Source organism: Pinus tabuliformis, chromosome X (assembly GCF_031772625.1).
Source record: "Pinus tabuliformis cultivar Carrire ecotype Pingquan chromosome X, CPIR1, whole genome shotgun sequence".
Lineage (NCBI taxonomy): Eukaryota > Viridiplantae > Streptophyta > Pinopsida > Pinales > Pinaceae > Pinus > Pinus tabuliformis.
The window spans coordinates 663,783,901-663,810,304 of NC_142308.1; the positions used below are offsets into that span (position 1 = coordinate 663,783,901).

Sequence of the window (26,404 nt, forward strand, 5' to 3'; positions counted from 1 at the left end):
TTTAAGTGCAATGTCTCCTCCCAGAGCGTGCTTAGTACCCAATAACATTTGAACACAAGCACCTTGTTAGTGAAACCCTTTCTCTTGTAAATTTCATTTAACCATCCATCTTACCTTCTTACGAGTAAGAGTGGGAATTTGGGGTCAATGGGTATCAAAGCCATTCAATACATGTTCAAAGTAAAATATAATATATTCTATTTTCAACATACGGAAGATAAGTATCTTAAGATTAAAATAAAAATAAAATATAAATTAAACGTGAGAATAAGGATAAAAATAATAATTAAAAAAATATAAATAATGCAAAATAGATTTTAATTCTCACTCGTATTTAACTAGTATTAAAAGGAATCTATTAAGCGTTTTAATATGACTCAACCCAATGTGCAATCATCAGATTTAAGTCAACCACTGATTTGGAAAAGGCCACACACCCACGGGCCACGAATAAGCCTTACCGAGGTTACACCCGTAAAGCTGCATACAACGAGGACAACAATAAGACGGGACGCTGGAACCTGAAGCGTGGTTAGTGAAACAAACCCTTGGTCAAGACAGAAGGGGGCCAATAAGGAAGTAAAGGAGATAACTGGAGCGACCTGAAGCTGTCTGGGTGTCATCGCAGAGAATTGGAAATACCTCCAAACTGTAAATTTTATTTATGTGGCCTTTCAGTTGGGTTGGCTGTTGGAGTTGGAGTATCCTTTGGGCTTGTATGATTGATTGATTGTTAAGTTCCGCCCGCTGCGACACCGATTTCTGTTGGGCAATCGTTGTGCCTTGATGCTCACTTTTCTTTAGCAGTTAAAGAATAAGCCCACGTAATCATTTCCCTACTCCAAGATTGAATTTTATGTGGGTAGGTGGGTACACCGTGGAATAAAAATGGTATGCCATGCCCTGGAATGCGATGCAGCATCTGTGTACCGAAGGTGCTGATTATTTGCCAGTATGCCTTGGCCCTTCAGTCATTCATTGACTATATTTGGGGGCTCCTGCATTGCTTCCAAATACACAGCATTATGACTCGACAGTGCTATAATTATTATATATATATAGTTTGAAGCAAGATAGACAGAGGCAGAGGCAGGAGGTCGGAAACTATGGAGGATTGTAACCCTTGTTGGAGAGGACGACAGCAGCAGGAGGAGGATCATTACGAACAGCCCAAACGCCAACGGCAGCATAATCAAAGTCAACTTGCTCTGAAGGGTGGAGTGTGCTGCCGAAGAACGAATTCATGTTATTTAGTTTTTTGGGCATCTCTCATTTGTAATTTCTGCTCCCCAATATCAGCCTTCAGGCCTCTCAGAGACAACGATGGGGCTTCATGGGGAGATCAGGCAATTTCCTATCCTATCCCTCCAACTTTTAATGCTTGTTCATCTCACTATCCTGGCAATTATTAATTGATTGATGAACGGATACATACAGAACATATATCCCTTTCCAATTTTCTTCAACCAACTAACATGCTATTGAAGTCACTAGTTTCTGTCAACTTGTAAACCCCCCTTTCTCTCTCTCTCTCATTTTATCTAGATTTTGTTTCAGAAATTTCTCAAGAAGTAGGGGGTAATCAAAATGCCTATGTGAACGCATGGTATGTACGGATGCTCATCCCAAATTTAAAACGAGTAAAATAATGGATGGCCCATGATCGGTATCTGATAATTTCCGCCCGAAAATTGCAAATTCCATGTTTTGTCTTTAACAGAAATGGTTACTTTTGTACTAGAAGAAGGCTGCAGCTGAACCGTCCAGCAGATTGATACACGATATTAAAATCAAACTGCCTTGAAGACACGTTCATCGAAATTTCAACAAAATTACCTCCGGTCTACACTATTCTTCTGCTTTCTTGCCTGTCCAGAGATTGTTGAACTATTTATTTTTCCATGGTATCATCTGCTCCACTTCAAGAGAACCAGCAGAGAGGGTGGGGATCACTTCCTTCCTTAATTCCTCTAATCCTGGTCGTTGCTTCAATTCTGGCTTCAGAACTCTTTTCTGTAGCACTGTTATCTTCACCTCTGCTTCCTCTATTCTGTTCTTGTTACTTTCCTCCATTAAATCCAGTTGAATTGCTTGCGTTTTATCTTCTTTTCCCGAGCCTCTGGCTTAATCACTTGTTTTTCCATCACCTGCATGTCCCTCGAGTTCTTTTGTTCCCAATCTTTTTTCTTTCCTTACCATTTCCTTACAATATGACATTCTTGGGCATCATCATTATGCCTGTCACACCTCCAAATTTCTCTCTGAAGCTCAGAGATTTTGCAAAATGCACACCTTTTTCTGTGCCCATGTGATTTGGCCATTATCCCGATCTCCTGGCTGCACAGCTGAGGATGCCTGCTTCTGGTCTTATTCAATGACCTCTTCCAGACCTGTACAAAATTTCCAAACAACGAGGACTGCTCCAAAGCCTGCACAAAGAGATATAGCTTGTTGGTTGATCTTTGAGTCCAGCGATGAAGAAATACTGTGTGCTGGCGGAGATAAATTCCAAAGCAGAAACATTAAATCTTATTCCTCATTCTGTCCCATCACAGCAGGGTTCAAATGTGTGTTGCCTCACGTCATGGGATATGCAGTAACATCTAAGTTCAGTGTCATTAATATTGCATTGGCCTTTGGGTACATGGATAACCACTTTTCCATTGCATATGTTGGCTTCTCGTGGTACCTATTAAGTATCAACGATCATATTTATCATGGGAGGTGACAATATGAAAGATCGTCCCACTTTTTCTTTTATTTTTTTCAAATTGCAAGTTGCAGGCCTCATTAGCCTTACTAACCACCAATGTGTTGAGCACTCGAAGGACATGAAAAAACTCTGCAGATTCAAAGCTTTCTACTAGCCTTTGTGTTCTAAAGATTATTGCAGTTCATTACTATTATCTTGGCAATGGCATTCAGATACTATAGTGTGCCCCCAAGCACCACTGAAGTAAACAATCTAGCAGCAACAAGTATCATCAATGACATTTGACCTAGCCAAGCTTAGAGAACATAGGCTCAACTCATGATATATGCCCCGATTCCATGCAAAAATAGAGGGATCAAGAGAGACATCTGTAATTTAATCTTCTTCGTGCTTCTTTTAGTGCCTTGTCATTTGCATTTTAGGTTCTTAGGTGGACCAAGTACCTATCAAAGGAGAGGGTGTTTTGTTATTAATGGGCTGGGATGCCCCAAAGGTCATTTCTACTGTTTGTTAATTTAATTCATCATAGGAGGAGTGCAAGTTGCCATTTGCTATTTCTAATGACATGAATGTTGAAACTATAGGAAGACCATGCATAATCTGTGTGTGGACTCACTTAGAAAAGCTGGCAGGGTTAAAGAATGTGTGCTGCAATGGGTTTTGACAGCAAAATCCATTTGCTTATTGTTCTGCAGTTTCATTGCTATGTAAGAGTTAAAGCATCGAGTTGGTTGAGAGTCCATTCTTGTAGTTAATTGTCACCATTCTCATCAAAAGACAATGGAAACTTGTATGTTAGTGAATAGATTGGACTCTGGAGTACGGGTAAGAATGAAGCATTGTAATTATAATGGATTGTTTTCATGGAAAATTGTAATATGTCAAGAGTAAATTTGAAGGATTGTAATTAAAATGTATAATTTTGGTGGAAAACTGTGATTTGTGAAGAGTTAACCCTCTATATTTTTGTGGGGATTAATATATATGTAGTTAGGGAGACACTTGAACCAATCAACAGTGGGACTCTTCTACTCTTTGTTGACTTAATTAGTTAAATAAATATTATAGTTACTATTGCATGTATGAATTAGATGTGCTAGCAGCAATCCTAATTTGTATGTCTACCAAGTAACTACAGCTAGGCTCTATGTCTAGGTAACCTACAAGGATCTACTCCTAGTCAATACCTTATTAGAGGAATTAGGATACATGTTCTCTCAACTCCAAGCATGTTGAGGACTCTGTATATGGGTGGTGAATGCTCCTATAACATTTCTAGCCAGAACAACTACTCTGCAAGATTAGAGTGTTTGTAGGTTTTTAATTGGGTTGCACTTGTGAAATTTGTGGCATTGAGTATCTTTATGTAGTTATCACCTGATTATAACATCTTTGTATGGCAGAAAAAATCAATCAGCTATATTGTTTTTTTCTTTTTTCTTTTTATTTTAAATCTGAAATAGGGAAAAGTCAAGGTTTTCAAAATGGGAACAATTTTCAGTATTCACAATATTTAGAAATGGCAACAAAGTACTCACTCTTTTCCCCCTCTTTTTATAGTGAGGCATATGAAACATAAATCGTAGAAAACTTATCCCAGAACTAGTGCCTACGTGTTATTTTTATTGATATTGGCTTAGCTGTTAGATTGGTTAGTTATTCTTCTTGATATTTTGTTCTAGTTATATTATGTTTATCAGTTTGGCGACTTTTCTGAGAGTGAATTCACCTGAAGTTACAAGCTTGGAAATGATATTGCGACAAAGGCAATTGAGGAACAATATGTGCATATGTGACTTAACTCAGAGAAAGAACAATCATAAACGTCATTCAGAAGAACATGGATTGTTTGCGAAGCTCTTATTCGACCTATAGTGATTTTCCATAGATATGTGCACATGATCAATAGAGAGAGAGTTATCATGTAGTGTATACGGTGGTCTTGCCTCCACTCATGATTATATATCAATTGAAAATTCAAACTTGGTGACCTTTTGTACAAACAGAAGCCTTACATTCATGGCAGTTAGGGAACATAATTGTTAGTGCAACCAGTCAAGGCTTCTTAATGATTTCTTCAGAATGACCATTTGTGATTTAATACATGGCCCACTCAGTAGCACAATATCCACTCATTAAGTAGTCGATACATAATCATATCGTAATAATATGTATATGTCACCAAAGACAAATTAGATTATAAGATAAATATGCCAATTCGTGGTTAATATCTACCCTATCCACTAAGGTTGGACATCCTCGCTGAAGTCTTAGGCAGATTGCCACCTTCTTTTGATACTGTGGTTTTTCCATCAATGGTAATGACGCTGAAAGCATATCTTGTTTCATAGTTTCTTCTATGGCCCCGGATTAATATTGATCCGCTTCCTCTGTAATATCAAACACAATTCATCAATTGATACTTGATGTCTTCGAATGCTTGTGGTTGAACTTCAGCCCACTGGAGTGAACATTCTTCCTTGTTAACTTGTTTTTGAGGTGTCTCAACAAAATTCTTGATGAGTCTTCTCTAATACCTGACATTTTAATACCATTCACTTTCCACAAGCCATCTTTTTGTATATACCAAAGTTATCAGAATCAAAATCAGGACGAATAGAGTCCAACTGATACGGAACCAGAACTGAACTGTGAACCAGTTTGTGAATTGGTCTACTAAAAATACATTAAATATGCAAATTTTAATAAAACTGTATATATTGACATACATCAATGTAAATCCAAACTATTATATACCAGATATGCAAAGTTATGTCATATATATAACATGTAAGGGTGACTATAGCAAAATAGCATTGAATACAATACATATCTGAAGCAAACTTATTAGGGAAAACCAAGCACATAAAAAAACCAAGAAAACTAGAAAAATTTCTTTGTATTGAGTGAATGGTGAGAAAGCAAAAGCTTTCATATATTGGTTACAATGGAGTCAAGTCAATCCACTTTATGAATGTGGAATGACCGAAATACACACTAAGTGAAATAAGACATAAAAAGCATAAAATAAACTATAGTCCAAATGACTTTCTTAATGCATAAGTTTAGTACCTAATTGACCATAATTAAGCTAATATTTACTTTAATACCCTCCCTTAATGGTCAATCTACTAATTACACCAAGCTTATCTCTGAGTTTTACATATTTTTCAGGGCCCAAAACTTTGGTGAGAATGTCTGCAGTTTGATCCTCTGTAGGACAATACTTCTGCATGATAGATCGATCTTTTACAATTTGTCTGCTGAAGTGGCAGCATACATTATCTTGTTTGGTGCCCTTGTGGAAGAATGGATTCTTGGCAAGTTTCATCACAGCTTGGTTGTCACATAATAGGGGTGTTAGTTCTGTTTGCTGCATTTGCATATCTGAAAGCATCCTCCTGAGCCAAACTGCCTCGCACACTCCTTACATTGCCCCTCAATATTTTTCTTTTGTCGATGAAAGGGCTCTTGCATGAAGGTCTTCTAGTAGTCAATGCCCTTTTGTACGCCCGTTTACAATCAATGGGTTTCTTTCCTGGTCGAAGAGATGTGAGATCCTAAGTCTGATTTTTCATCAAACCCTCCTGTTCAGATGCCATGGCCTTTCCCTATTCAAGTCTTCCTCTTGCCTCCTCAAAGTGTCGTGGCTCATAAATTTCCTGTATATTAGCCATTGGAGCATTGTTATTGTTAACCATGCTTGGTTTATGTTTGCTTTTTCTACTTGATGATTATCCCTCGATCATTTCTCCTATCCAAACATCTCCAACGATGTTGTGCCACCACTTGGGTCTTCTTGGGATCTTCCTCATCCAAGTTAGTATTGCCACCATGTTAAAATTGGCAACTAGGGCCAAACTCCACCTTGGACAGCTCATATGATGGAGATGATATTTTTATTGGGTTCCTCTTTCCTAGAGGTGCAGGATTGATCTAAAGATCATCTCATTTTGACGAGTATAAATGGAATTATGAATTTATTTCTTCTATGGACAAATTGTCAAGGTCGGCCAGAAGTCTAATGTAGGCTCATGAAGCCCAACAGACGTGTCTCTTCACCCTCAACGTTGTGTATATATAGAGGAGTCATTTTCCTCATTTGATCATCATCACACATCTTTCTCTCTCTACATCTGATTGGGTCGTACAAAATTACAAGCAGCCTGTTCCTCTCCACACATGCGAAGGTTTGACTGGGATTTCTGTTCTCTGCATTGACCGAGTTGCAGCCAGCTTTGACCAGCGTTGACCGGGCAGTGTTTGACTTCATTTGACTGTGTTTTTTGTGGGAAATTCTCTGTTTGGGCAGGCTGCATATTCTGGCACAGAAATCAAGATTTTTTGAGCAGGTTGACCAGCGTTGACTGCAGCCCTTTGACCGCAGAAAGTTGACTGTGCGTTGACCAAGTTTGACTAGATTTTTCAAGACTGTTTTGGGCTGATTTGGACTATCTTTGGAGGCTGAGTTGACTGGGTTTGACCGAGCTGAATTGGAGGAGAATTTCTGTTGGTTTGACCAGCGTTGACTTTCTGGTTAGGGCATCTTGTTGACTGCAGTTTGACTGGACTGTTTTTGACAGTGTTTGGGCAAGTAAATTTTGTATATTGTACTCTCTCTCTGCTGAACTTTTGAAGAATAATAAGAAGATTTGATCAAAGGGTTTTCCCCACATTGGGGTTTTTCCCTGGCATCCGCCAAATATTGTGTCCTCTTGTCTTGGCTTGTCTTCTGCTTATTGTTTATGTTCTATTTGCATTTACTATCAATGTTAATGTGATTGCTAATCTGGAAATTGATATTGGGCTAATAAGAAAAATTGAAGTAAATTGCTCTTAAGCATAGAACATACCATTGTTATCTAAAATTAACATGACTTGGATCACCTGTATCTAGATTAGAAATTACTGGTCTAGGAGACTCTTCATGCTTGGAATCTTCCCCCCTTCAGGAGGAGCTACTTGAAGCTTGACACTTGAATCCTTCACCACTTTTGTTTGCTTGGCAATTTGAACTCAAAAGAAATTTGGGAAGGTACAACTTCCTCATCAGCAACATAATCTTGATTGAAGCTCACCTCACCAATGTTAGTATCAACCAACCTGTAAGTCTTATGAGAGTTGATGTACCCTGTAATCATCATCTTCTTACTCTTTGGATCTAGTTTGGTTCTCTTCTTAGCTAGAATCAAAAGAGTAGGAAGTAAAACCAAATACTTTAAGATGACTTACTTTGGGCTTTCTTCCAAAAAATGCTTCCTCCATATTCTTTTGCTTCACCACCATTGTGGGAGATCTATTCAGCAGGTATATTGCTGTGAACACTACGTTGGCCCAAAACTTGTTTGGAATAGAACTGTTTTGCAACATACACTTGGCCATCTCAATGATAACACAGTTTCACCTCTCAACCACTCCATTGTTTTGTGGAGTGTAGGGTGTAGTATACTGTCTTTGGATCCCATGTTTCAGGACAAATGCTATTGAATTCTTTGGAACATAATTCGCCACCATTATCAAACTTGAGAGGTAATTTGGAAACCTAACTCTTTTTCCACTAAGGCTTTGAACTTTTGAAATTCATTAAACACTTAAGATTTAAATTTCAAAAAGTACATCCACTGTTTCCTATTGTAATCATCAACAAACATAAGGAAATACTTGGTATTAGTGATTGATGTTGTGTTCATTGGTCCACAAATGTTTGCATGAACCAATTGAAGGACTCTCTATTCTCTCCAAGCTTGTTATTCATCAAATGGCACACGATGTTGCTTCTTTTCCTTCATAAACTCCCTAGGTTAGCTGCTAAATGTTGGAAAATGTAACTAGTTTCGGTCTTCATAATTGTTTGTATGTTAAAATTGGCAACTAGGGCCAAACTCCATGTGGGTCATCTTATTTATGGCAGCTGATATTTTTCCTAGATTCCTCTTGTTGAGAGATGCAGGATTGATCTAACGATCATCCGATTCCGACAAGTATTTATGGAGATATGAATTTATTTGTATTCACTTGACAAATTGTCAAGGTCGGCCAGCAGCTAAATGTGTGGCACACATGCTCAACACATCATATAAGTACAAGTGAGGTTGAGTCATTATTCAATCATCTCATCTCAACTCATCTTCTCGCTCCTCATCTCTTTGGGCTAGCGAAGGAGCAACTTCTCTCACACGTGCAAGAAGAAGGAAGCATTTTCTGCTTAGGGCAATGTTGACTGATTTTAGGGCAGCGTTGACTTTCTGAGCAGCTTTGACTTTTCTAGGGCTGCATTGACCAAGTGCTGGGCTATTTTGTGAAGTGTTGACCAAGGGCTGACCTGCACTGGTTGTTTGGGTGCTGTGTCGACTGGTTAGGGCTGACCGTAGACTGCTGTTTTGACCATTGACCAAGGGCTGTTTTGGGCTGTCGAAGTTTGCTGTTGAAGACCGAGTTCTTCAAGGTTGACTAGAGGTCAATCCAGGGTTGTTTGACTAAGTTTTACTTTGCTGATTTAGGGTTTGCTGCTGCTGTTATAAAATTACAGATTTCTGAATTGTACTATTTCTCTCTGCTGAACTATTGAAGATTAAAGAAGAATTCATCAAAGGGTTTCCCCGCATTGGGGTTTGTCCCTGGCTAGCTGCCACATCTCGTGTCTCTTATCTTGGCTTGTTTTTTGTCGATCTATTAATGTTCTATCAACATTTTACTTTATGTTTATGTGATTGCTAAACAGTGGCTAATAAAAAGAATTGAAGTAAATTGCTCTAAGCATAGAACATACCATAATTTAACACTGTATACTCAAATTATTATGTATATCTTATGTTACAAGAAAAAGAATAAAGGAAAATATTATTTTTAAGCATGGGTTTCATGCTCCATTTGGATGGTCATCTAGGTCAAACATGTTCTTCATGCTTCTAGGATTTTTTTTATGTTAAAAGAGTATTTTTTTGAGTAAAAAAAAGAGTCTCTATCATTTATATAAGACCCTTTTGGGCAAGTTGTAACATGTAAAAGATATTGATTTTGAGTCTAGAAAGTCCTATAAACCTCCAAGTACAAGTCGGCCCTAGCAGCTACAAGTCTGCCTAAAGAAGGGAATTCAAGGTCATGGAAAGGCTATAAATACATGCAATTTTGACCTATTCGATCCCTCTCATTAAGAATTTTGATCTGAAGTGGGCGACATCAAGGAAGCAAGTGCGAAGGTCTAGAAGGCAAGAAGAACTCAAGAAGAAAGAAGAAAAGTTTGTTTTTGGGCCTTTCTCTCTCACACGTGCGAAGGTTAAGGTTTTTGCAGCTTCAAGAAGGCCAAAAATTTCAGGTCTGAATTACAGGAGGCCGAATTGCAAATCCAAGTTGTTGGAACGCCAAATACTCTAGTATGACTTTGGAGACCTTGTCTTGTCTGAAGGAAGTCTTCTTGAGGAAGTGACACATGCCAGAATTAAGGTTTTTGTAGCTGTTACAAGGCTGAAGTTGTAGGTCGAAGCTGGGGGCCGAAATTGAAGTAGGAAGCTGGTTGAAGTAGGATTGATTGTTGTTGTCTTGGTTGATCTCTGACTTAATTGGAAGGGCTTCTTGGAGGGTTGACTTGGTGCTTGGAGGAGGACTTAGTCTAGGGTTTGGGTCTTGGTTTTCTCATTTGAAGCAGATTCTATAAGAGGATAAGGTATTTTTCTGGGTTTTCCCCTTGGAGGGGTTTTGCCCTAACTTGGAGCCTAATTTTTGTGCCCATTATCTTTACGGTTTTTGTTCTTGATAATTGTTTGATGAAGAACATCTAATGAAGAAACACAATAAGATAAATAAAGTTCACAAGCAATTATTAAGGTTAAGGAGAAATTGAATTAATATCTGCCCTACTGCAATCTCCAACATGGTATTAGAGCTAAGGTGAACAAGAGAAGGCAACTGAAAGGACACAAGGAAGGGTTTGTTTGTTAAGGGGAATAATTTGCAGAAGGACACAAGGAAAGAAGAAGAAGACCTATTGATCTAGAAGGAGGGTTTCCACATCAAACTTTCATTGAAGAAGACCTTATCATCAAGTCTCATTAAAGGAAGGAAGGACAAGATCTTATTGAAGATTCTCTAGTGCATCATCTTGAAGTAGAGGAAGCATCAAGGGATCTTGATATCATCATTCACTCTTTGAAGTTGTTCGAAGGTATCATTGCTGAAGGCATCCTAGAAGACATCTTTCTAGGACATCTTTGAAGTCTTGGAGGTCTTGAATATCATCAAGATAGTTGGACGCATCATCTTGGTGGATCATTAAACTTCCTAGCATGGAAGAAGAGGATTGACTTGACACTCACAGAGAATGAAGTCTTGGAGTATGTCTTGGGAGAAGTAGCTGTACCAGACAAAGAGAAGACTCAAGAGTTAGCAAAATACAAGAAGGGAGAAGTAAGGGCACAAAGGATCATTGTTGAATCCATTAAAGATCATCTTGTTCCCTTTGAAGACATCAAAGGCTATGCATGCTAAGTTGGTAAAGTTGTACTTTATAATTACACAAGGTCAAAATATTTCCTTGAGGAATCAACTATATAGAATAAGGAAATCAAAGGATGAAGACATGGCCACCTATCTAATGAAGATCTCACAAATAAGAGACCAATTTCAAGGGCTTGGGGAGACTGTTACAGACTCTGAGATGACTATTTGTGTACTAAATGCTTTGCCACCTGATTGGAGTAGTTTTGCAACAAGCATCTACTCAAAGAAAGATACTACACCCTTTGATGAATTATGGGCTCAATGTATCTTGGAAGAATCTAGGATCAAGGCAAAGGATGATACTGAATCAAATGAAAGATCTCAAGCCTTCATTGCAAGAACCAAGAAGTTGAGGAAAGGGAAGTTTGGAAAGTCCAAGAAGAAGACAAACATGTCCAAGATTCAATGCTTTGGATGCAATGAGTATGGACACTTTAAAAGGGATTGTCCAAACAATAAAGTGAACAACAAAAGGAAGGAAAGAAGTGAAGCTCACATAGCTGAAGAAAGGGGAGAACCTAAGAAGAAGCCGAAAGGAGAAGATCCCAAGGATCTCTATTATTGAAGGAAGTCTCATCTCTATCAGGTTCTTTATGAATTTTTGTCTTTCTTTTATTAAGTAGAAAGTAGAGTAGCATGCATTATTACTCTAGAAGAGTCTTGGTTTTGTAAAAATCATGGCATCATAGATAAAAGCACATGATAGTAGAAAGATTAGAATCTACTTGTTTAATTTGCTTTGGGAAAGATCATCTAGTTTAAAGAGAATGAGAAGTTTGGAACCATATTGCATATTATAGTTCATCCAAGCTTTTTCTAACATCATGTTAGAGGTAGTCATTTTGCAAAGAAGGATCCTCAAGATCCTATAAGAATCATCATTATGGAAGATTCTTGGAAGTAGCATTATGACTAGTATATATTCCATCTAGTTTGGAAACAATATTTCTAAAGGATGAAGGAATGTTATTGGTCAAGTTACAGTATGAAAGGCATAATGAAAATATTTCTCTTCTTGGAAAAGGAAACTTATCTTTGACATACAATATGAAAGGCATAATGAAAATCTTTCTCTTCTTGGAAAAGGAAACTTATCTTTGACAGGCATAAGAAGCAAGCTCGTTCAAAGGATGGCTAGATGATTATATGAAAGAAAAGGTATGCATATTTGAAGTTATTCTTCCCTAGAGCATGGTTCATATCTACAAGAATCATGAAGGAAGAGTTAGTTATGAATGTGCTTGGTAAGTCTTCCATATGACTGCATGATGCTCGAAAGAAGAAATTTGACATGCTTTGAAATGAATGGAGATCAAGACTCTCACAAAATTGCATGGCATATAACAATGTTGATTAACATCAAGTATAGTCTCCAGAAGAAAGAAAGGGAGTAAACAATGGCAACTCCAAGGAAGATATTATAGCTTGGTAATCAAGCTCGATCCATGGCCACTCTGATTAAAATTGGATGAAGAAGGATTCTTGTACAATGTGGAGATGGATTATGCAAAAGGATGTTGATCTTGAAGGGCTCCAAAAAGCTAATATGAGAGGGCCATCATGATATCGTAAGTTGATATTTATATTTTGATATTGGTTATTTGGTTAACATATTGTTTTGCTACCTAGAAGGATACTGCAGGAATACATGATGACAATTGAGGTAAATTCAAATGGTGGTGTTGAGCTCGATTCAAAGAACATATGAATTTAGTAAATGGTTTTGACAATCCTTGGAAGGTAGCCATTTAAGAAGATAACCTGATGTTCATGTTCCTACATCAACAAAGATCACTTTCATGTTTAGAGGGAGCTATGACTAGCTTGAAGTTTAATAAGGCTCAATATAATGCTTTCATTGATGATAACTAGAGGAAAGTGATGTGCTAGATTGATGGCCTGAACCTTGTAACAAGATTGAAGAAAGAAGATGGCTCCATGGTACCCAGGAAGGAAGAAAGCTCTATACAATGAGATGCGAAGGAAAGAGGGAGCCATGCAACTATCTCCATGAAGAATTGGTAGCTGATACATGTATGAAGATAAGCTATAACGCTTGTGGTGATGACTTCCCAAATTGGAAGGAAGTTAGGAATCTCCTTTATATTTGAGGAATAAAGGAGTCTTCTTGAACAGGAGCAAGGATCTATTCCCTAATCAAAAGGGAATAGGGATATCCTCTTTGGTTGAGAGGGAGTGATGATGGACATCACATTTGTATTCTTTTCTTCATGTGTCATGCACTACACCAGGACTAACAACCGTAAGTCTAAGTGAAGGCCATGAAGGGAGAATGGTGGAGGATTGGATAAGCATCTGTGATATCCTCGAGGATAGAGAAATCCAAGAAAGGAAATGGGCCGACACTCTTTGAGGATTGGACATGTATCCAAGACAAGAGTGGTTGAAGAGGAATGATATTCTTTGAGGATTGGGAATCCAAATAAGAATAGTCCTAAATGGACATACCTAGTGAACATCCAGATGGGGTATATGTGCCTTGTAGAGGTAGTGTAGTATCTCACGTAAAGCGTCCCAACATTATGCATTTGTATAAAAAATAGCTTGTCAATTTAAGGCCTTACTATGATGACAATGCGGGTCAAGATGTTGATGCTCAAAGATGGCTTACCAATCCGACTCTTCTTTTGAGAACTCTTTAGTTTGAGAATTATGTTGTACCAGGTGTACAATTATGAATACCTCCCTAGTTAAGAGAGAGTGTTGGAAAATGTAAGTAGTTTTGGTCTTCATAATTGTCAATATACTCAAATCATTATGTATATCTTATGTTACAAGAAAAAGAAGAAACAAAAATATTAATTTTAAGCATGGGTTTCATGCTCCATTTGGATGGTCATCTAGGTTAAGCATGTTCTTCATGCTTCTAGGATTTGTCATGTTAAAAGAATATTTTCGTTGAGTCAAAAAAGAGTCTTTATCATTTATATAAGACCCTTTCGGGCAAGCCGTAACATGTAAAAGATATTGATTTTGAGTCTAGAAAGTCCTAGAAACCTCCAAGTAAAAATCGGCCTAAAGAAGGGAGTTCGACCTTGTGGAAAGGCTATAAATATAGAAAACTTTGACCTCATTTCACCATCTATTCGATCTCTCTCATTAAGAATTTCGATTTGAAGCTGGAAACATCAAGGAAGTAAGTGCGAAGGTCTAGAAGGCAATAACTCAAGAAGAAAGAAGAAAAGTTTGTTTTTGGGTCTTTCTCGCTCACACGTGCGAAGGTTAAGTTTTTTGCAGCTCTAAGGAAGGCTGAAAATTTCAGGTCAAAATTGCAGATCCAAGTTTTTGGAAGGCCAAATACTCTAGTTTGACATTGGAGACGTTGTCTTGTTTGAAGGAAGTCTTCTTGGAGAAGTGACACATGCCAGAATTAGGGTTTCTGTAGCTACTACAGGGCTGAAGTTGTAGGTTGAAGCTGGAGGTTGAAGTTGAAGAAGGAAGCTAGTTGAAGTAGGATTCATTGTTGTTGTCTTTGTTGATCTCTAACCTAATTGGAAGGGCTTCTTGGAGGGCTTACTTGCTGCTTAGAGGAGGACTTCTTCTAGGGTTTGGGTCTTGGTTTTCTCATTTGAAGCAAATTCTATAAGAAGAGAAGAGGTTTTTCTGGGTTTTCCCCTTGGAGGGGTTTTGCCTGTGCTTGGAGCCTAATTTTTGTGTCCATTATCTTTACTTTTTTTGTTCTTGATAATTGTTTGATGAAGAAAATCTAATAAAGAAACACAAGAAGATAAATAAAGTTCACAAGCAATTATTAAGGTTAAGGAGAAATTGAATTAATAGCTACCCTACTGCAATCTCCAACACTAAACTTATGGAAGTCCATCTATCAATTTTTCTCATGTCTATTGAGAGAGGTACGTCAAGTTGAGGTGCCCATACCGATGCCATAGGCTACTAATGACAGATGCACTCTTAGCGACTAGTGCATGCCCTTCAACATGTGCAATATCCACAAGTCTGAACAATCCATGGTCCACTCCAAGACCAATATTCTTCTTGGTCTCCTTATCAACTATATAGCATTTAGATGGGGTCGTAATGTTCTATATATAAAGTTCTATGGCTTGCAACGTTCTAAGGCTCGTGACATTACTTTATATGCTCGCGCACAGTGGCACTATGGCTTCTCTGAGAAGCTCCCATTCCTTAAGGCTCGCAATTTCTGTAATAGTGACATTGCTATATGGTGCGTGCTTTGTGTCTACCTTTTGTTTTGTGGTTTGATCATATCTTGGTGGATCACTTTGTTGCTGAGGCTCATATTATTTAATGGCTCACATTTAAACTACAATGTATCACATTTCCTATGGCTTCTTTGAGAAGCTCACATTCCTTAAGGCTCGTAATTTCTGTAATAGTGACATTGCTATACGGTGTGTGATTTGTGTCTACCTTTTGTTTTGTGGTTTGATCATATCTTGGTGGATCACTTTGTTGCTGAGGCTCGTATTATTTCATGGCTCACATTTAAACTACAATGGATCACACTTCCATGGTTCGCTTTGATTCTATATCGCTCACAATCTATTGTGGCTCGCACAATTTTGGAGCTGTCATTTGTGACACGATTTCCCTACATGGCTCGTTATTCTTTGAAATTCACATTATACAACAATAGCCCAAAGATTGATTACTGAGGCTCACACCATCCTTCTATGGCTCGCATAATGATGAATGGACAATGACCTTGTAGTTAGACATAACATAACTATTGGTAGGCAAGTCACGTATGACAGAGAATCTTATGATGATCAAGTTATATAGCTATGAGTAGTATCTATCACAATGTTTAATAATAGTGAGAACGTAACCTATATGACATATGACAGTGAGAAGAGTAAGATCGTGACCTACATAACAATTAGACTGTGAACTATGGCAGTTGTATGGTTGTGACTATTGAAATGATAACAATGAATCGTAATATAACAATATTCTTGTATGTAAGTGACACTCTACAAGACTTTTGACAGTGATATAAAATGTCCTCATACCTATGTTGTACAACTATATGGAAGTGACCGGATGTGGTAGTAACCTTGATATGGCAGTGACCTTCATGTGACAATTCAGTATCGCAAATAGTGATGTATGGCTTGACAACATCAGACAATAATGGTCGATGGACAGAAGGATGGGTCATCTCTAAAGTAGACAAGAAGTCTAGATGAAAGAAGCATAATGACCTGGTTCATATCCTCGCTTGAAGAACGAAGCGTTAAAGCTCTATTGATGGTACTCAAGGCAGTCACACTATTCAGATTTCCTTCCTATACTTAATAGAAGGAATAGTAACATCAATGAAGCCGACCTGAAGTTTGGAAGAAATGATACTGTCTCTTTTGAGTGAATTTGATAAATGTCAAACTTGAGGATCAAGACCAGATCTTTGCAAAGAAGGATAGGTAAAATTCAATGAAGTATGTATAAATTCTGACCTATGTTAAGTCTTGATGATGATCATGAAAAGGGTCTGCATGAATATTAGAGATAGTGACATGTAAGAGTTTGATGTTATGTTGCATATGAAGACTAGGTCTTGTAATATAATGAAATGGATAAAAGGCATGACAATATCATTAGGGTTTTGCAACATGCTAGTAAAATTTTGCAATGCTTGGATGACAAGTCTTGATGACTATGAAGTTTCTAGGGTTTACATAGAATTTGCAATTCCTTTCGTGATAAATCTTGAAGACCTTAAAAATCTAGGGTTTTGCAACTAACTCTCTTGTGTGGTTGTAGAACTTTACAGTTTGTAAGTGACAGGTCTTGGCATCTAGGGTTTGTAAACCCTAGCAAAGTATGGAATAAAAGGAGAAACCCTAGAAATAGAAACCCTAATTGATTGTTTCCACTGTGAAAGGAAAAGGAACCTAGTTCTTAAGAATGACAAGTATTATATCATGATGATGTGAAGACAAGGTTTGATGAAAAAGGGTCCAAGATTAAGAGGGAGTCAACCTTCCTCCAGAGATAAGTATTTAACATCTTCTTGATTATTACTAATGCTACTGTCTTTATATTTTGTCTCCCTGTTCTTTCATAAGTCTTCTAACCAAGGTTACAGGTCAAGGAAAGTTCTATCTAAAGCTTGACTAAGTAGATGAAAGACTTGAAGGAACGTGGCATAACATGAAGACTGTGAAGGAAGGAGCAGTTTGATGTATGCATCAAAGAAGACTATTAGATGGAAAAAGGTTACTAACCTCAGATGGAAAGAGGGAGCTGTAAAGACCTTGATGGATACGATATTGAAGCTTGCTAATTGGTTCATTCACATTGATTGATGATTGAAAGCTGAAGAGAATGAAGCAAAACTTTGTTGCAATATGAGATAGACCATGCAAAGGAATGTTGACCTCAAAGGTGTTGAAATTTGGGCAAGAATTTACCCAAAGGAAAACCCAACTACCCCTAAGAAGTCCATCATGCCCCAAAGGTGAATCCAAAATCGATAAAGAAAGTATTATTATTAATGTGGCACAAATGAGGGCAAGTAATTGTTTGGTATATTTAATATTGTTACAAGCAAAATTTGAAATTAAATATATTTCCCTCCAAGTCTCTAAAATGCTCATGTTGACCTTCCTCCAATGGTCACGACCTTTCACATTTAGAATCAACTATAAATTGGGCCTTGCACTCTACCATTCAAGAACAGAAAAGCTCGGGTCTGTGGCAAAACAGATGGCTCACAAGATTTCTGAGGTACGCATTGAGATGGCTCTGAATTTCGCATATTAATGGCTCTATGAGGTTCGTATGATTGTGATATCTGAGGTTCATGAATTACAATGATGGATCTCGCTCTAAGTTTTGTGGATCACTATCCTAGGTTTGCATTCTCCGTTTCGTTTTGGAAGCTCACTCATCTATATATTTTTGAAACTTTATAATTTGTGGTTGGTATATATTCCCCATGGTTCATATATCTCTTTTATGGTCTATAATCTTTCCATATGGCTCAGATACCTTCATTGGTTCGTATTTACAACTCTGAAACCCGTGGCATCGCATGGTAAACATACTCAGTGGCCTTAGATGGCAAGTATACACATCGCATCGCATGGTCAATATACTCAGTGGCATTGCATGGCAAGTATGCACATTGCATCACATGTGATACGAGACTGTCATACTTGAGGCACATCATGTTCTATGGCACGCATTATTAGTACTTCTATGACTTGCTTTATATATATATATATATATCAGTGGATCATTTGTGTGACTCACATATGGTGGTTTGTTATTCCTGTGGCTTGATTATATAAGTGGCATTCATTCTAGGTGACTCACATACTTTATATTTTGACTCACATCCTAAAATAAGTAAGATTGTGATTCATAAGACAAAGTCTCAAAGATTGTAATCTTGGTCTAACCCTAACTAGACTGTGATCTTGATTTATGTAAGGCAATGATCTATATGACAACAAGACAATATGACTGTGATATATAAATGATGACGGTAATCTTGATATATATGATACAATAACATTGTTCCATAATGACAATGACCATGCTCTTATGTTGATAGTAATATGGATACATATGATATAATGACCTTGTTCTTGTAATGAGTGACAATGACAGTGCATAGTGACTTTAGTGATAGCGATGAATGACAGGGAAAGTGTTAGTACTCTTGATATGGCATAAACCTAGATATGGAAGTGACCTGATGATGGCAGTAACCTCAAATCAGTATGACAGTGGCAATACATGTACAGGGATGTACGGAAGTGCATGATGTTCCATCTTATGGCAACAATTCTCTAGAGATCAAATTGTTTAGTTCACAAACATAGTTGTGAACTGACTTGGGTTGGCCCTAGGAGGCTTGATGTAATTGTTGTATCTGTCTCTCATTGTACTTTGTATCTCAGCGGAACTATTGATGAATATCTAATAGAAGAAGAATCTGGTTGGGTTTTGCCCCTTGTGGGATTTTGCCCTAGTCTTTGACCTAAATCATGGTGTCTCTATTGTGTATGCTTTTCTTCTATTGTTCTTTACTGTTCCGCTGCATTGTTGATGTTATTGTTCCCTCTACATAACTGGTAATGTTGATATGATTTTATGGGCTGAATGTAATGTGTAAATAATGAAAAGGTTTGAAAATGCAATTATATATAGCAAAGAACAATCTAGCCCTAAAAATTAACATGGTATCAAAGCTGGGTTGAAGAAAAGTCATTGAGATCACCCCTGTGCAGACACCCATTATGGAGCAACCAGAGTAAAAGGAACAAATATGGTGGAGACATAAAATAATGCTAGGTTTGAAGGAAACCCTAGGGAGACCTTTTTGCAAGTATAAGCTAGGGTTTGGGAGAAACCCTAGGAGTGGCCTTGATATGAAAAAGGGTTGGTATAATTTAGAATTATTCATGATATGATATGAAAAGTCATTGAGATCACCCTTATGAAGACTCCCTTGATGGAGCAAGCAGAGCAAAAAGAATGAAGATGACAGAGACCTAAAAAATGCTAGGGTTTGAAGGAAACCCTAGGAAGACCTTTTTGCAAGTACAATCTAGGGTTTGGGAGAAACCCTAGGAGTGGCCTTGATATTAAAAAGGGCTAGTATGATTCAGAATTATTCATGATTTGATGTGCATTTAAAGATGCCATTTAGTTATTCAAGTGCCTAATAGGTTCAAAGAAACCCTAGTGTGAAACTTCTTGATATGACATGATCGGTGAGAAGTCCATGATAGATTCAGAGAAACCCTTAGAGAAGGGTATGCTGCAGATTCAATGGTCATCGTATACATTGATGGTTGGACTTGGCTGCGGATGAAAGAAGATAAAGGATTTAGGTGGTACTCATGAGGATACATCTCTTCTGAAGACGACATTAACATATGGTTGATGAACAGTGGTACATCATGGAGTTAGGATCACGAGGGAGAAGATAGCTTCCTACAATCCTCGTCAAAGATAAACATTTTCAAGGATTATGCTATTTTGTTTATGACACTGCTCTTGTTTAGATTTATCATTTTTAGTCTACTCTTTATTCTTCCTGCATGAATATTAGAATGCTTATAACTTCTTGAATAAGGATGTGTTCAAGGAAAGTAGATCCTTGTCGAGGATCATAAGGATGTAGAAGAGTATAGGAAGAGTAAAAGGAGTTGGTGCAGGATAATGAAGAAGCTACACTCATATCTAAGAAAGATAGATCTGCCTAATCATTAGGTACACCATTATGTGTATTCAATATTGCTATTTTTGCTCTTGCTCTTCTTCTGGGATCAACAAGTACATTTGATGATTGTGAGGACCAAGTCCTCTATATCGAGATAGAGGAATGCGAAGCCGCCCCATGATTAGAGTGGCACTTGAAAAATGTAAAAGAGCCCTGGGAGTAGATTGCCAGGTTGAATGTAATAGTTTGATGAGATGATGAGAGCTATATGTTCTTCATGCAAGGACCATTCTATATGACAAGATGCAACATTGTTAGATGCTTTCGCGATACTAAACAGGGATAAGGAATATGCTCTCAACAAGAAAGGGCTATGATGAGATCTTGGCTCTCGCTGATGTATGTGAAGTTGGCTTCCTTCATGATGTACTTAAGGAAGCAATATATTTAGGTTTTCCTCAAGGCTTTAAGGTGTATGAGTAGGAGGCTCATGATTGCAGACTAAAGAAAGTCCCATATGGACTCAAGCTAGTCACCTGGACCTAATGTGCCTGGATTGTTAAACAACTGATGCAGACTCCAACTCCTCTTCAAGGTTGAAGGTATGTCTTTGGTATTTGGTTTTATAAGCTGACAATTTATTTATGACAGGATTAGATCATATTAATGTTCAGTGATAGAGGGAGTTGAACTCTGAGCCCAGATGATCAACATCTTGAGATGTATAGTGTAACAAAGAAATGTCAAGAGAAGTATATTGACAGAAATTTGGCAGGATGAATTGCACTAAAGCAGTTGAGAGAAACTCCTCTTTAGATTCAAATTTGATGGATTCCATGATGAGCTGACAACCAGATGCATCCTTCCTTTGTATTATGTAATCTGAGCTAAATAAAGCCTGGACATGTATATCGGGTTGCTACTAATCATATACTGATATATCTACATGAAACTATTAGTCATGGATTAAAATACACTACCGGAAACGTGATGGGTACACTGATGATGATTGAGGTTGAAAATGTTGTTGACTGGAAAAGCGCATCTGGGTGTTGTTGTAGTTTGGGGTCTACCATGATTTCCTGAATGAGCTGGAAACAAAAGTTTGTTGATTTAAGTACGACTAAGGCAGAGTGAATTTGAGAAGGCTCTTTGGAGAGTTGCTTGAGCATGTGCTGGACACGACTATGATATGTTGAATGGGATCTGATTTTTCCTGTGTTTCATGATAGATCCGAGATATGGTGCAGAGGGAGCAGTGAGGCTCCGTCGATGATTTTTAATGGAATAGAAGTAGTGAGGCTTCAACTAATGAACAGATAACAAACATATTTTTTTTTTTTTATTCGAGGAGAAAAAAAACATAACATTTTCATTGATGTGAAATGTTTTACATGTGCATAAGTCCAGAGCATATTAAACTGTAGACATCGACACAAGCAATCTGTTCTCCGGACTTACTAAAATTAAACCCTGTGCTACATGTGGAAATAGAGCAGTAAGATCTCTGAGGCAACAAAAAAGTATATGTATTATAAGACACACCAAACTAATGTTCGAAATTTGAGAGATGTTAAGAACAAAAAAATATACCAGAAACATGGCATGCGCCCGAAATAGCCAAAAAGGGTTTCCATGGGGAAACATGAGTGATTAAAAAATCTCAAAAGTGCCCTGACTTCGTAGTGCTCCCTCCACAATCAATTCAGAATGCATGTGTCTGGGCTGGAGTGGCAAAGTGCGCTTGGAAAGGGCATTTGCTTCAAAGTTCAGTTCTTTGAAGACATGTTGGAAAGAGATCTCGGAGAAGAGGACCTTTAGATCTAAAATGCGCAACATCTAGTTGTATAGAGAGGGGACCTGTAAGGCAAACCTATATTGAATCCATCGAATGGTTGATAGGGAGTCCCCGACAACCAAAATACTATCAATGTTGAGCCACTGTGCAACTTGTAAAGCACCCCATAAAGCTGGCATTTATGCCCTACAATTGTCCCCTAAACCTCCAAACCACCTAAATCGGAAGGAGATAGCAAGATCAATGTGAAGAGAGACTCCACAAGCACAATGCCCTCCAGCTGAGGTCCCATTGAAGTAACAAATCATGAAAATGTTGGCCAAATCAACAAAAATGACAGTTCGGGAGGATTGCGTGTGGGTCCAAGGACCTATCTCATGAAAATGTGCAACAATGCGAAGGGATGACAACATGGCATCTAGGGAGGTTCCTTCAAAAATATACTCATTCTGGGAGTGCCAGATGACCCAAAAGGCACAGAGAGGAACAACCCGAAAAGCCTTATGTTGTCATTCCCATGAGCAGATCCAAGCAACAGTGGAAGATTGATCTGCTTCAATCTATATCCCCAAGAGAGATGCCACCTGCTTTCCATATGTCCCTGGTGAAAGAGCAGAGAGTGAAAAGATTGAAACAATCCTCCAACGCGGATTTGCAGAGCGAACATCTGCCAGGCCCGACAAATCCTTTCTTCAGGAGAGTGCCCCAAGTTAAAATGCGATTGTGTAGTATTAACCAAGAAAAACATAAGATCTTTAGAGGAGCCTCCCAACTCCACAAGTGTGCGGTGAGATCGGCAAATGGAAGGGGTTGTAAACAGTAAGTAATATGTTCATATGCCTCAGAAGCTGCGATTCTGCTGCTGTGTAAATGTCGCCCCAAACTAGTCTGTCCGGATGAGGGGTCAATGATATACTGGCCTGATAGAGATTGCCATGATATGCTTCCCATTCAGCTTCCAGGTACGCCAGTATCCCAATGTTCCAAGCATGAGGCCAGTTGAGGGTGGACAGTGGCAGGTGAGGACCCCCCCAAATGTTGGCCAAATTGTAGTATCCCTGCTGGTTGAGAATATTTATGACAGGAGCCGAGAGAAGTTGGCATCTTGGCATGCCTTTGATTGCGTCCATCCCCACTTGAATCCTCTGTTCGTGTCCAACAACCCAACAAAGATTGCTACATAGCCATGGGATTGTAGTGCTTTGGCTTCGCCACGTTGCTGATATACAAGACTTCGATGGAGCACCTGCATGGATCCACTCCTCCATTTCTCCTTGGTGAATAGATTTTGCCATCATGGTGCTTTGCTAGAGCCCTTGCTCGCCAAATATACGCCATAGGTTTGTTGTCAGTAGGGCTAGATTCAAGCTTCTGAAGTTCAGTATGCCCCATCCACCTTTCTTTACCGGTCTAGAGATTAGATTAAGTCTAGTGAGGGGGATCCTTCTTTTGGTGCTGGACTTAGACCACAAAAAATTTGCCACAATAGATTCAATTTTTTTGATTATTGCTTGGGTGATGTGAAATATGTGCATCCAGTATACTGGAATGATTTGAAATACTGCTCGAATCATGAGCCTCATTGAGAACTAGATGATACATGATATGCTGCTATAAGGTCTCGATAGAGAGTGTCTTCCCTTGTTTCATTTGACTCATTAGAAGGCCGCAGATCGAAAGACGAAAATAGAGTCTCCTCCAGTGTTTCAGAGAACTTGCAATTTAGTTCAGATTTGATGTCTCTAGTGAGAGTGAGTTTTCTAAATTTTGGCTCATTTTTCCTCTTGCGAATTTGTTCCAATTTTGCTAGGCCACCATCCTTCTTGGGATCCCTACTTTGTATGTGATTTTTCTTTATGGGCATTCGTTGAAGTCCAAATCTGGGAAAATCCTCTAGTGACTGTATGTCCACATCCCACTGATATGGGCGATAAGTTTGATTCTATGACGTTCCTGTTGCAAATTGGAGACAAGAGTGAAATTCGGCTTGTCTTGTTTGCTGTGTGTACTCTCTTTTCCTTTTCTTTTTGTGGGAGTCCGAAGTGGGGACTCCCCAGATTTCTTTTTATTTGCTTTCCCATTCTAACCAGTCACCTCTTCCATAGTGTACTCCAAGGCCTTCCTAGTGTTCAATCTAGCTGCTCATTTTGTGCGATTTCCACTGAACCACCCAAACTTCCAGGAGGATGCTTGCCCAGATTTAGCCTCTTATCCCTCCTATCTGAATGTCTATTGTCAAGGGTGATCTCCTTTGACTTCCCAATCCTTTCCCCATAGCACATCAGACAGTTAGCCAAAATACGTCTTGTTTTATGACATTGCAAGCACCTAAAAGGAATTCCCCAATAATTGATCTATTGTCTAATGGAGAAGGTGTCCCAATAGATGTCAATTGTTGATGGTAACCCCCCTGCCAGGTCCACTTCTACCAGAAACCAAGTTGCCTTCTTATCAAAGTAATCTCATACAACCTTCATGCTTTCGTCCATAATTCAATGGGAAATCTAGGAAGTTTTATCCATATAATTTTTCTTTTTGGTGTCTCAACCACCGGATCAAACCCGACTTTCCAATGTTGGAGTACCAAGATTCCACGAGGACCTGGTCATCGTTGTTTAGGAAAGGGGAAGATTCACTACATCGAAGTACTCTCTGATGATGAAGAAGAAGAAGACGCCACTCCATATACCGATGAAGAGCCACCGCAAAAGGAAGCAAAGGATGAAGAAAACCGTGACAACCCCAAAGAAGGACCGCCACAAGAGGAAAGCTTTAGTGGAGAAAAGAAGACACAACCATAAGTCAAGATTGAAACTCTTTCAGGCACGCCCAAGTATTACACCTTCAGGGTCAGGGGAGTCGTTAAGGGACAATGCATCACAACACTAATTGATGGAGGAGCCACACACAACTTCATTGATGCAACACTAGTAGCAAAAAGGGGACTTCCCATCGAAGAGTTCGAGGGCTTGGATGTGATAGTTGCGGATGGGTACAACTTGGATTGCACACGAATGATCCCAGGTTTGAGTGTAACTCTTGGTAACTATACTTTTACCAGTGATTTCTATGTAATAGATCTTGCAGACCTCAACATGGTACTGGGAGTTCAATGGTTATATTCATTGGGCAAACACACAATGGATTACCAAGCATTGGAAATGGAATTTAAAGCACCAAATGGCAATAAGATCGTATTAAGAGGCATGTCAAATGGTGAGTCGCTGGTCGTTTAAGCTAGAAGGATGGAAGCCCTTTTTAGGCATGGGGATATAGCATACGCAACAAAATGTAAGGTTATGACCCAAAAGACTCTCGGCAAACGATAAATCGCAATACATGGTTGATATTCAACAAGTACTAGACAATCATGCTCCAGTGTTTGATGGCATTCCTCTAGGATTACCTCCTAAAAGAGGATTTGAGCATACTATTGAGCTGGAAGAAGGAGCTAAGCCTGTAATCACCACACCGTACTGACATCCGAAGAAGTTCAAAGACAAGATAAAAAAAACTATCCAAGAATTGTTAGCTATGGGACATATCCGACCTAGCTCAAGCCCATTCGCATCATCTGTGGTTTTGGTGAAAAAGAAGGATGGCACATGGAGAATGTGCATTGACTCCCGGGCACTTAAATAGAAGACCATCAAAAACAGGTACCCCATTCATCGAATTGATGAATTACTAGATGAGCTACATGGAGCAGCATATTTCTCAAAGTCGACCTACGGTCCAGATACCACCAAATTTGAGTTCGGGAGGAAGATGTGCCCAAAACAGCATTCCGTTGCCACTATGGACACTTTGAATTTTTTGGTCATGCCATTTGGGCTAACCAATGGCCACGCCACCTTCCAATCATGCATGAATAACATTTTCAAGAGGTAAGTAAGCAAGTTTTTTTTGGAATTCTTTGATAACCTCCTCATCTACAGTAACGTGGGATGATCATTTAAGACACCTGGATCAAATTTTGAGCATCATGCAGGAACAATCCTTTTATGCCAAGGCATCCAAATGTGAGTTTGGGTTGACAGAGATTCTTTATTTAGGGCATATGATCAACGCACAGGGGGTACAAGTCCACCAGGAGAAGATCTAGGCAATAGTGGATTGGCCTACACCTAAGACACTAACATAGTTATGAGGGTTTCTTGGGCTCTGCAACTATTATCGACGGTTTGTTAAGGGGTTCTCCCAGCTAAGTGCGCCC

At 38.6% G+C, this 26,404-nt stretch overlaps 1 protein-coding gene across 1 annotated transcript in view; it reads left to right on the top strand.

Moving 5' to 3' along the window:
• The first annotated feature begins 425 nt into the window (after positions 1-425).
• Positions 426-26,404, top strand: part of LOC149141712 (transmembrane E3 ubiquitin-protein ligase FLY2-like) — a 180,141-nt gene continuing 154,162 nt past the window's right edge. Inside the window, exon 1 of the mRNA XM_089451309.1 lies at positions 426-1,346. Coding sequence (XP_089307435.1) covers positions 1,107-1,346 — 240 coding nt within the window. The 5' untranslated portion in view covers positions 426-1,106. The remainder of the gene's footprint in view (positions 1,347-26,404) is intronic.